General features: G+C 29.5%; 1 protein-coding gene across 2 annotated transcripts; it reads left to right on the top strand.

Annotated features, from left to right (window-relative positions):
- Positions 1 to 896: 896 nt before the first annotated feature.
- On the top strand, positions 897 to 3,432 carry LOC106433852 (putative homeobox-leucine zipper protein ATHB-51). Of its 2 annotated transcripts, XM_013874679.3 has the most exons (4): positions 897 to 1,397; positions 1,500 to 1,638; positions 2,210 to 2,565; positions 2,690 to 3,432. In XM_013874679.3, exons 2-4 carry the CDS (start codon positions 1,521 to 1,523, stop codon positions 2,906 to 2,908), a joined length of 693 nt encoding a protein of 230 aa, XP_013730133.2. In that variant the 5' UTR covers positions 897 to 1,397; positions 1,500 to 1,520; the 3' UTR covers positions 2,909 to 3,432. The 2 variants fall into 2 exon arrangements, with proteins under 2 accessions (XP_013730133.2, XP_022567763.2); XM_022712042.2 differs by having other exon boundaries at positions 898 to 1,638.
- Positions 3,433 to 12,716: the final 9,284 nt, after the last annotated feature.

Here is a 12,716-nt window from a genome sequence, read left to right as displayed (position 1 = left end):
CTTCTCTCCCCTCAAACACTCTTTCTCTCTAACACTGTTACACATCAAGCATTTGTTAAGAAGCAATTGAATATGGAGTGAGAGAGTGATTGTTCAACTGCAAGTTAATAAAAGAATGTGGGGGGTAAAGAGAGAAAAAAAAGTACACAGTAGATGAGGACAATGAGACTTTTTTTGGGTCGAGCTTTCAAACTTAGTTTTTGGACAGTGAGACTTAGTTTTCAAACTTGTTCTTTGTTTTGGCTTTTATTGGTCATATTATACTCTTCATATATAGATGATCTACATAGCTCTCTGTGTTGATTCTTAGCTTTCAAAGGTAGCTTTTGGCCTCACCCTATTCTCTATACAGGTTATACTGCACATATAACTGGTTGTGGAGTTGCCACAAGTGAAGTGACAACTTTTTGTATATTAATTTACACACACACAAATATATATAAGGTATATATAGATGGTGTGTAAATAAGACAAAGCTATAACTGAAAATCTTAGGACCAAAAAAAAATCTTAGGACCAAGAATGGAGGCATAACCAATGGAAAGGGGAACCACATTGTCAGCTTTGTGGAGTTTTGGGGGACCACTAAATTACGTTTCACTCTTTCTCTTTCACATTTTAAGCTTCACTTTGACAAAAATAAGTACCCCACCGTATAAATTATTAATACATGACATTGCAAATATTATATAAAAATCTCATAAATCTTCTTTTTCTTTTCAGCTACATCTATTTTCCACCTCTAGAAAATCAGTCAATTAAGACGGTGGTATCAATGTTAATGCCACAAGTAGACTTATGTAAATGTTAAAACGTTCCAAGTTTAGAAGATCCTGTTAAAATAGTTAGTCCAAATAGAATGTGATTATCATTTATTGGTTTTATACATCTTTAATTACTTAAGAAAAAAAATATTTATTCTTATCATCTTATGACTAGATTTATATTGAAACCTCTATCTCTTTAGTAAATAAATTTCTTTTTAATCTAAAATAGGCACATGGTCTGAAAATTTTCCAAGTGTCCTGGTATGTTCTTAATTCAAAGAAAAATAGTTATCCGAAAATATTTGTTAAAATTCCAAGCTTGACCCCTTGGATACAACAAAATATGTTAACCTATACAAATGAGATAAATAATATGGATGATGTTGATGATGTGCATGTAAGACAAAATTATATCACACTTTCCTTTACAATCTTTGCATTCCAAAACAAAAGGTACAGTTGGGCTGCTCCCTTGTTAGGTGAAAAAATCTCACACAACACACACACACACATCTCACTCTCTCTCCACGCTATGTCTATATCTCCCCTAAATGCATCCAACAATATATATTGCTTTGGAGTACACTGCATGCTCTCATAGTCTCACAGTTTGTTGCTCCTCCAAAAAAGGTTATTATGCCCTAGTTTTCTTTTCAATTTCTCCGTCATATTAGATCATATATAACTTTCATGCTTTTTAGCCACCTCTCATATCATCTTATACATATTAAGATTCACAAGAACTGAGAGAAAATGGAATGGACAACGACAAGAAACTTAGAAAACGTGAGAGTTGCTTTTATGCCACCGCCATGGCCGGAGTCAAGCTCATTTAACTCGCTCCATAGCTCCAACTATGATCCTTATTCAGGTATATATGCACACATTTATATATCATTTGACTACATAGATGCTCTTGTTTCTTTAATTTAATTAGATGCATACATTGTTCTATCTCTTTTGGCTTAAGGCTTCAATTCATATATATATATATTCACCAAAATGTTCGTTTATATTGTAAGTTCCAAATTGATCTCACGTTTGACAAGTCCGTGAACCTTTTTTTTTTGTCCCAACAAATCCATAAAGTAGAAAAAAACGTACTTTCCCACTTTCACTTGTCTTTTTTTCTTTCTTGGAAGTGTTCTTAAGTTCTAAGTTCTTTTCTTTTGTTGTGAACTATTTTTTTGAGAAAGTATTCATAGGCTTTATTCCAAAGACCTTGGGGGTATATATGTTACCTAAAATCGTTACTCTTTCTGAGATGAGAATTTAAGATGTTCTTATCTTCAGTCTAGAAAATTTAATATTTAAATTTCTTCTTTTTCTTGGGATCCAGAGTACTTTTTTCTTGGATCCAAATTCTAAAGTTAAAAACGTCACTTTTGATAAGTTGTGATTCGCTTATACTATTTGCTGTTGTTGTTTTTGTGTTACACTAGGAAATTCATGCACACCGACAGATGCGCAAATCGGACCGGTTATCTCTGTACCGGAATCAGAAAAGATAATCAATGCGTACCAATTTCCGAGCAACGACAACGAGATGATAAAGAAGAAGAGACTAACGAGTGGACAATTAGCTTCACTTGAACGGAGTTTTCAAGAAGATATCAAACTAGATTCAGACAGGAAGCTGAAGCTGTCGAGAGAGCTTGGTTTGCAGCCACGTCAGATCGCGGTTTGGTTCCAGAACCGCCGTGCACGGTGGAAGGCGAAGCAGCTTGAGCAGCTATACGATTCGCTCAGGCAAGAGTACGAAGTTGTTTCTAGAGAGAAGCAGATGCTGCACGAGGAGGTCTAGTCTACCATTTACCATATTGCAATATTTTTAATCATAAATATTTTCATTATCTTGTTTTGTCCCTTAGTTCTTGATTCTATCAGAGAGACCCCATCCCACAACTTGATTTGTACCACAGGTGAAGAAGCTAAGAGCTCTACTAAGAGACCAGGGATTGATCAAGAAACAGATCTCCGGTGGTGAAGACATGACGGAGATTCCATCTGTGGTGATAGCTCATCCAAGAGCAGAAAATTTAAACAACAATCAAATCAATGGAGAAAATCAAATTTACGGTATTGATCAATACAACAACCCGATGCTCATCGCTTCCTCTTGCTGGCCCCCTTTCCCGTAATAACTTTTGCTTATCTTAGAGGGAGAAAGTCTTAGACAGAGCTTTAGATTGGTAGGGACATTAAAGTCGTGTTAGATTAAGACAAGCTTTATTTTTATATCACTGCACTTTCTAATTAAAACATAAATGGAACGTTCTTGTGTCCCAAGCCAAATAATATATTCATTCCACAGTAGTTATTATCTTATTGCTATTTGAAAGTTGCCTTTTCCTTATGTGTTAGTTGTGTTTCTTGCCTGCAACTTCTGGCTTCTTAGGCCATCCACATTGATTGAAAGACTCCTTAGATTTCTTAACACAGGTTTTTATATCTATTAATAATAGCAGTCTCCTATAATTGTAACACTTGTTAAAAAAAATCCCAAGAAATATTTGAGTCTCTCATACAGAGACTCCTTTTTTCACTTATTTTTCTATTTTTTACTTTTTATTATTTATTCTCAATAGACTCTTTGATTTTCATGCCCTAGTTTTCTCATTGTCCTTTGATTTTTGCAATAGTATTACATTTATTTTCATTCACGGTGTTCATTATTCGTTACTAGATTCTTTGTCCGCGCTACGTGCGGATTATGCATTATAATTTTATTTCAATATTTAAAAAAAAAAAAATATATTTTCAATATATTTTTTTATGAATATAGTTTTGCAGTAATGAACCAAAATTGTCACTACAGAGTTGAAGATGGTTTTTGTTGATATTTTTGTCTTGTTAAATTTTAAGTAATTATTTTATGTTTTTTTATATATTACTTCTAAGCGGTTTAATTTGATTCATTGTGTTTTTTTTGAAGCAACTAATAACATATATAATGGGATTGAAGTAAAAAAAACTTTTGGTGTTGAGGTGAGTAGTAAATTTTAGCATTATTTAGAAAGTTAATTTAAAAAATCAGATATGGTTATGAATGTCCCTTTCCCTTCACCTTTTATATATGTTTGTTTCAAAATTTGATATTTTTTTGTCATCTACTTTGATACAAAAATTATAAATACAATTATTTATAGTTTTCTACAGAAGTTTTGGAATTCTTAATTACAACAAAAATTAGAATCTTTAAGTTTATATCCTTCAAGTAATTTTATTAAAAACATAAGTAGTATATATTTACTACTTTTTTTATGCTAAATGTGAATAATTTTGTTATTTTAATTTAGTTTGGTTGTTCATCCTAAATGTGTAAGTATTTTGTAAACTTATATAATTTTAATATGTTGTCTAATACTAACATTATAAGAAAAATACAATAAAATTGGTCTCCCAATTTTTAAAATTAAATATTTAATAGCTTTATTTTGAAAAGGGTAAAACAAAATGATCCATATATATTTTATAAATAAAAATATCATAATATTAAAGATATAATATATAAAATAAATAATATTTTTGTCTATGTATTACTGAATATATATTTTTTGTTCTTAGAATCGGAAATATTTTAAAACGTAATTAATTCTTAAGCTAATTCTTATTAATTCAGTACACAAATACTACCGAGATTTGAAAAAAATAATGTAAGAATTGTTCATAAGTTTTTTTCCATATAGCTTTAGAAAAATATATATATATAGATATTTTCCATTTTTGTTTTTTAGAAAAATAAAAAAGTATAAAATAAGAAAAAAGATAGAAATTTTGATGATGGCAATTACATAATAAGTTTATGCTATCAAATCAGACTTCATGCTTCTTCTTAATTCATTAAGATTATCTACTCAATTGACCATCATGAGCGGGATATATAAGAAAATAACTTTTTAAATAATTTGTTATTGTACATTGTATATTAAAAGTATATATTTTATTAAAATCCTTGTTTAAAAATTCAATCTTCAGAATATAAAAATATATTAATAAGAATTTTTTGGTTAATAATATAATTGATCAATTTTGAAGCCCTCAGTTGTAACCCTTTAATACATGTCTTTCTATTTACAATTTTAACTCTTTTGCTTTTCTTATTCGTCCTGCTTGAGACAAATCTATCAAATAAGACTTCATGCTTCTTCTTCGTCCATCGAAATCAAAACTTTCATTCCAAGTCTTTTTAATCCGAGTGGTATTACTAAAATAGATGGCTAAAACTGAAACGAAAAAAAAACATCCATTAAAGAGAGGCAACATTAAAGAATTCACATTAGACAAAAGAGTTAGCTCATCATAGACGTTACACGTGTATCTAAATCTATAAAATAAACAAAATGACTTGATGGAGATACCGAAACCATGAGTTAAGACATGGGCGTTATTGGGAAATGTCCGGTAAAGAAATTCATTCGAGAGGGCTGAGGCACAATTATTTCTTGGCATCTCTCTTACTTCACCTCCTCTTCATCTGCTTCCTCTTCAGCATCCCGAAGGAACTGCACATGTGGAGTTTGCAAGATATGCGTCTACGCGAAAAAGTACATGAATGATGATCTTGAGCTTGTTGATATTAAATGAAAAGCAAACACACAGAGCTTAAAGGAGTCAGCTACGTCTCCTCTCTCTCCCTTCTCCCAAAAGAGTCAAAACACTTGCCACTTACATATAGAAATATAATTTCAAATACTGAGCGAGAGAGATATTGAGACAACTCTCGGGCTATGTTAACGTTGTGATCTCTCATACTTTGTAACAGAGGCATGTGGATGTGGATTATATATTTATATGTTAAATAGATGTATCACAACAACATAAATTGACAGGGATCAGAAGATCAGGTCTTACCTTATCGTTGATCATGAGGAGCTCAAGACCAATGAATGGCTGCTGCCGTGTATCACTTAGTAACTCCGGAACATGTGCTCGAAAAAGACGGTGGGAGATTTTGCGACAATGCTTAGAACCATTAGAAGCCATTTGTGAAGAAGTTTTTCTTGTGTGAGAGTAATCAATTTGGCGGTGGTGTAAGTCGGGGTCATCGTATATAAAGAGAAGCAGGGGAAGTTGAAGAATGTATCGCCATATAGTTGTTATTTTATTGAAGAGGGAAGTTATGGATTTATGGATGTAGATAGTGTGTGGAAGAGTACGTGTTCCTAAACAGTGAAGAAAGGATAATGAAAGGTTGCAGCGAAGGTGGAAGACGTTGGTAGAGTTGCTGGTTTTGCTTGAATGGATTCATAAAGGATATTGGGCCTAATTGTGTCGTGAGCAAGTACATAGATGTCATTTGGTCTTTTAGAATGATGTTTGTAGTCCACGAAAAATGTTAGTAAAATTGATGATGACATGTCAGTTTTATTGGCTAGGAATATTTTATCTTACGTGGATAGCTTTAGAAAGCTTCAATTTAGTCCTTTTTATACGGCAGAGATTTGATGCATGAGCTTTGAATAACGCTTCAGTTGTAAAAAGAAAAAGAATATCCATCTAGGGCAACGACTGACTATTGGAGTAATTCGTTTTCACTTGTTAAAAACTACATCGGGCCGATAGGAACGTCTTTTTATTTTTTATCAGGCCATTAGTAACACTAAAAATATAATATACTAACACGTAAACAATACAATTTTTTTTCGTCGGCCGTAAACAATACAATGTAACCCATTAAATAGAGCCCATACGGAATCCAAGTTGCATGAAAAAGGGTTTCGTGAAATATATATACAATGTTTGTAAGGTTTTGAGCAAAAACCAACCCAGTGTTTACGGAAAAACATAACTAATATATTCACGATGCCAATGAATAAAAATATCAGAAAAAATAATTGAGTAACTTAGCAAGGGTTCATTTTTCTCGGCTACAATTTTCTTAAATCTCTTAACTAAGCAGTGATAGTCAATGGTAGCATGGTTGTGAAAAAAAATTGAGATATACGTAAATTCTTCTGTTTTGGATCCAAATTCAACAAAAAATAATAATAATTATTTGTATGGTTGAACGACATGAAATTAAAAAAAAAAATACAAGACTTGACTTCTTTTGGTACTATCTTTTGGCGATATTTAATTGGTTTCGATTTAGATATCTTAATCAATAAAATATTTATTCATTTTAAAATATTTTATAATTTAGAAGAAAAAATTAGCTCAAAAAGATACATCTTTATATTTTTATTAAATAATAATGATAAAATTGTAAACTACAAAGAAATTAGTTGTGTGTATTGAATATAATTAACTAAAAATTGTGAAAAAATAATAATATATTTATAATCAACACTTAATATTTATTTTTAATGTGTAAAATTTTTAAAAGATACATATTTTAAAATCGGGAGTAAATCAGAAAAAAAAAAATTAAAATATCAGATGCAAGACGTGTATCCCTAGAAGAGGTCGAATAATGATACTCTCGATTTCGAAATCTCGAGAGACCAGAACCAGAACTAAAGCGGCAGCAGAAAATGACTTGAGAGAACCATCCGATATTACGACTTGGAAGCCAGTGATCAGCTAAATTTCGAAGCTTGCCACTCTTGCTGTTTTGGCCCTAGTCACGTGTCAGTGAACCAGAGAGCCCAAGTTTGGTAATTAACATGTTTCTTTAGCATTTATGATTATTAATCAGAATGTATTATACATCGTTCGGTTGTTTTGTCGTTTACAGTTCACTCAGTATACACTACCACATTTTAAGCCATGTGATACGTTAGAATCACTAATACTATCTATTAATTAAAAGATATGTTATGATTGAACTTATACCACATCATTTTGTATGATTTTAAATCAAAGTTGTTTAAGAGGACTAAGAAAAACAAAATATTCTATAGAAGATAGTAATGCATAAAGATTAACAATTTTACGATCTTTAGTCTTGTTTTAAAATTTCTAAACACATTCTACATTTGTATTAATATTTATTAAACTTTCTTTCATGGTACATGGACATCGTTTTAATTTTTTATCAATTAATTTAGTATAATGTCATAAAACTCTCTAAATTGGTAGATGAACCACTATAAAATCGCTATTCTCTAGAGAAACTGAGACAACAAAAGTTCTAAACCTTTTTTACTTTCATCATATGTTAGTGCATGATGCATCCATGCATTAAAACAATATTTTCATATTTTTGAAATTTTCTCAAAATTTATGTCTCAACCCCTATGAAAATATTGAGTTTTTTGATAAATACTCTATATACAGAAGCCTATTATCTTTAGTGTTGTTTTAAATTTTCTAAATACATTCTACATTTATATTAATATATACTAAACTCTCTTTCATGATACACGACATCGTTTTAACTTTTTATCAATTAATTTAGTAAAACTTCATAATATTTCATAAATTGGTGGATTAACCACTATAAAATCACTATTCTCTAGAGAAACAGAGACAACAAAGGTTCCAAACTTCTTTGACACTCATCATATGTTAGTATATGATGCAACTATGCATTAAAACAATATTGTCATATTTTTAAATTTTTCTCAAAATCTATGAGTTAATCACTACGAAAATATTGAGTTTTTCGGTAAATGCTCTATATACTGAAACCTATGATCTTTAGTGTTGTTTTTAAATTTATAAACACATTCTACATTTGTATTAATGTATATTAAACTCTCTTTCATGGTACATAGGAATCGTTTTAATTTTTTATCAATTAGTTTAGTAAAACTTTATAATACTCTCTAAATTGGTGGACTAACCATTATAAAATCATTCTCTAGAGAAACTGAGACAACAAAGGTTTCAAACCTCTTTGACCTTCATCATACGTTAGTGCATGATGCAACCATGCATTAAAACAGTATTGTCATATTTTTGAATTTTTCTCAAAATCTATGTGTTAACCCCTAAGAAAATATTGAGTTTTTGAGTAAACGTTCTATATACTGAAGTCTATGATCTTTAGTGTTGTTTTTAAATTTCTAAACATATTCTACATTTATATTAATGTATATTAAACTTTCTTTCATGGTACATGAGAATCATTTTAATTTTTTATAAATTAATTAAGTAAAACTTCATAATACTCTTTAAATTGGTGGAATAACCACTATAAAATCGCTATTCCCTAGAGAAACTGAGACAACAAAGGTTCAAAACCTCTTTAACCTTCATCATACGTTAGTGGATGATGCAACCATGCATTAAAGCATTATTGTCATATTTTTTAATTTTTCTCAAAATCTATATGTTAACCCGTACAAAAATATTGAGTTTTTTGGTAAATTCTCTATATACTGAAGTCTATGATCTTTAGTATTGTTTTTAAATTTCTAAACACATTCTACATATATATTAATATATATTAAACTCTCTTTCATGATACATGAGAATCGCTTTAATTTTTTATCAATTAATTTACTAAAACTTCATAATATTCCCTAAATTGGTGGACTAACCACTATAAAATTGCTATTCTCTAGAGAAACCAAGACAACAAAGGTTCCAAACCTCTTTGACCTTCATCATACGTTAGTGCATGATGCAACCATGCATTAAAATAATATTTTCATATTTTTTAATTTTTCTCAAAATCTATGTATTAACAACCCCTACGAAAATATTGAGTTTTTTGGTAAATGCTCTATATACTGAAGCCTATGATCTTTAGTATTGTTTTAAAATTTATAAACACATTCTACATTTGTATTAATGTATATTAAACTCTCTTTCATGGTACATGAGCATCATTTTAACTTTTTAGAAATTAATTTAGTATAACTTCATAAAACTCCCTAAATTGGTGGATGAACCACTATAAAATCGCTATTTTTTAAAGAAATGGGGACATCAAAGGTTCTAAACCTCTTTGACCTTCATCATATGTTAGTTTATAATGCAACCATGCATTAAAACAATATTGTCATATTTTTTTATTTTTTCTCAAAATCTGTGTGTTAACTAACCCCTACGAAAATATTGAGTTTTTTGGTAAATGTTCTATATACTGAAGCCTATGATATTCAGTGTTGTTTTAAAATCACTAAACACATTCTACATTTGTATTAATGTATATTAAACTCTCTTTCATTGTCCACGTGCATCGTTTTATTTTTTATCAATTAATTTAGTAAAAGTTCATAATACTCCCTAAATTGGTGGACTAACCAATATAAAATCGCTATTATCTAGAGAAACTAAGACATCAAAGGTTTCAAACTTATTTGACATTCATCATATGTTTGTGCATGATGCAACTATGCATAAAAACAATATTGTCATATTTTTGATTTTTTTCTCAAAATCTATGTGTTAACCCCTACGAAAATATTGAATTTTTCGGTAAATGCTTTATACACCGAAGCCTATGGTCTTTAGTGTTGTTTTAAAATTTCTAAATACAATATAGATTTGTATTAATGTATATTAAACTCTATTTCTTGGTAAATGTGCATCATTTTAATTTTTTAGAAATTAATTTAGTATAACTTCATAAAACTCCCTAAATTGGTGGATGAAACACTATAAAGTCGCTATTTTCTAAAGAAACGGTGAAAATAAAGGTTCCAAACCTCTTTGACATTCATCATATGTTAGTGCATGATGCAACCATTCATTAAAACAATATTGTCATATTTTTGAATTTTTCTCCAAATCTATGTGTTCCCCTACGAAAATATTGAGTTTTTTGGTAAATGTTTTATATACTGAAGCCTATGATCTTAAGTGTTGATTTTAAATTTCTAAACACATTCAATATTTGTATTAATATATATTAAACTCTCATTCATAGTACACGCGCATGTTTTCATCTTTTATCAATTAATTTAGTAAAATATCATAATATTCCCTAAATTGGTGGATCAACCACTATAAAATCCTATTATCTAAAGAAACGGAGACAACAAAAGTTCCAAATCTCTTTGACTTTCATCATATGTTAGTGCATGATTCAACTATGCATTAAAAGAGTATTTTCGTATTTTTGAATTTTTCTCGAAATCTATGTGTTAGCCCATACGAAAATATTGAGTTTTTGGGTAAACGCTCTATATACTGAAGTCTATGATCTTTAATGTTGTCTTAAAATTTCTAAATATATTATACATTTGTATTAATGTATATTAAACTCTTTTTTCAAGGTACATGAGAATCTTTTTAATTTTTTATCAATTAATTTAGTTTAACATCATAAAACTCCCTAAATTGGTGGAAGAACCACTATAAAATCTATATTCTCAAGAGAAACAGAGACAACAAACATTCCAAACCTTTTTAAGATCATAGACTTCAGTATATAGAGCGTTTACCCTAAAACTCAATATTTTCGTAGGGGTTAACACATAGATTTTGTGAAAAATTTAAAAATATGATAATACTTTTTTTATGCATAGTTTCATCATGCACTAACATATGATAAATGTCAAAGAAGTTTGGAACCTTTGTTGTCTCAGTTTCTCTAGATAATAGCGATTTTATAGTGGTTAGTCCACCAATTTAGGGAGTATTATGAACTTTTACTAAATTAATTGATAAAAAATTAAAACGATGCACATGTGCTATGAATGAGAATTTAATATAAATTAATACAAATGTAGAATGTGTTTAGAGATTTTAAAACGACATTAAAGATCATAGGCTTCAGTATATAGAACATTTACCAAAAAACTCAATATTTTCGTAGGGGTTACACATAGATTTTGAGAATTTTTTTTAAAAATATGACAATATTGTTTTAATGCATGGTTGCATCATGCACTACAATATGATGAAGGTTAAAGAGGTTTGGACCCTTTGTTGTCCCCGTTTCTTTAAAAAACAACGATTTTATATTGGTTCATCCACCAATTTAGGGAATTTTATGAAGTTATACTAAATTAATTTCTAAAAAATTAAAATGATGCCCATGTACCATGAAAGAGAGTTTAATATACATTAATACAAATGTAGAATGTGTTTATAAATTTTAAAACAACATTAAAGATCATAGGCTTCAGTATATTGAGCATTTACCAAAAAAACTCAATATTTTCGTAGGGGTTGAGACATAAATTTTGAGAAAAATTAAAAAATATGATAATACTGTTTTAATGCATGGTTGCATCATGCACTAACGTATGATGAAGGTCAAAGCGGTTTGGAACCTTTGTTGTCTTAGTGTCCCTAGAGAATAGCGATTTTATAGTGGTTAGTCCACCAACTCTAAATGCATTCAATAATTTTAAAACAACACCAAAGATTACAAGCTTCAGTATATAGAGCATTTACCAAAAAACTCAATAATTTCGTAAGGGTTAACATATAGATTTTGAGAAAAATTCAAAATATGACAATACTGTTTTAATGCATGGTTGCATCATGCACTAACATATGATGAAGGTTAAAAACGTTTGGAATCTTTATTGTCTCCGTTTCTATAGAGAATAGCGATTTTATAGTGGTTCATCCACCAATTTACGGAATTTTATGATGTTATACTAAATTAATTGATAAAAAAATTAAAAAGATTCTCATGTATCATGAAAGAGAGTTTAATATACATTAATACAAATGTAGAACATATTTAGAAATTTAAAACAACACTAAAGATTATAGACTTCAGTATATAGAGCCATTACCCAAAAACTCAATATTTTCATAGGGGTTCGGAACCTTTGTTGTCCCCGTTTCTTAAGATAATAGCGATTTTAGAGTAGTTACTCCACCAATTTAGGGAGTATTATAAACTTTTACTAAATTAATTGATAAAAAATTAAAACATGCCCGTGTACTGTGAATGAGAGTTTAATATACATTAATACCAATGTAGAATGTGTTTAAAAATTTTAAAACAATACTAAAGATCATAGCTTTCAGTATATAGAACATTTTCAAAAAAACTCAATATTGTCGTAGGGGTTAACATATAGATTTTGGGAAAAAAAATTAAAAAATATGACAATACTGTTTTAATGCATGGTTGCATCATGCACTAACATA

This window comes from Brassica napus, chromosome C9, assembly GCF_020379485.1.
Source record: "Brassica napus cultivar Da-Ae chromosome C9, Da-Ae, whole genome shotgun sequence".
Taxonomy (NCBI): Eukaryota; Viridiplantae; Streptophyta; class Magnoliopsida; order Brassicales; family Brassicaceae; genus Brassica; species Brassica napus.
Note: the sequence above shows the minus strand (reverse complement) of the source record. Positions and strands in the feature narration are given on the sequence as shown.

Coding starts and splice junctions, on each gene's coding strand:
- LOC106433852 (XM_013874679.3), top strand. CDS start 1,521: ATGGAATGGACAACGACAAGAAACTTAGAAAACGTGAGAGTTGCTTTT. Junction 1,639..2,209: donor CAACTATGATCCTTATTCAG/GTATATATGCAC, acceptor GTGTTACACTAG/GAAATTCATGCACACCGACA. Junction 2,566..2,689: donor AGCAGATGCTGCACGAGGAG/GTCTAGTCTACC, acceptor TTTGTACCACAG/GTGAAGAAGCTAAGAGCTCT.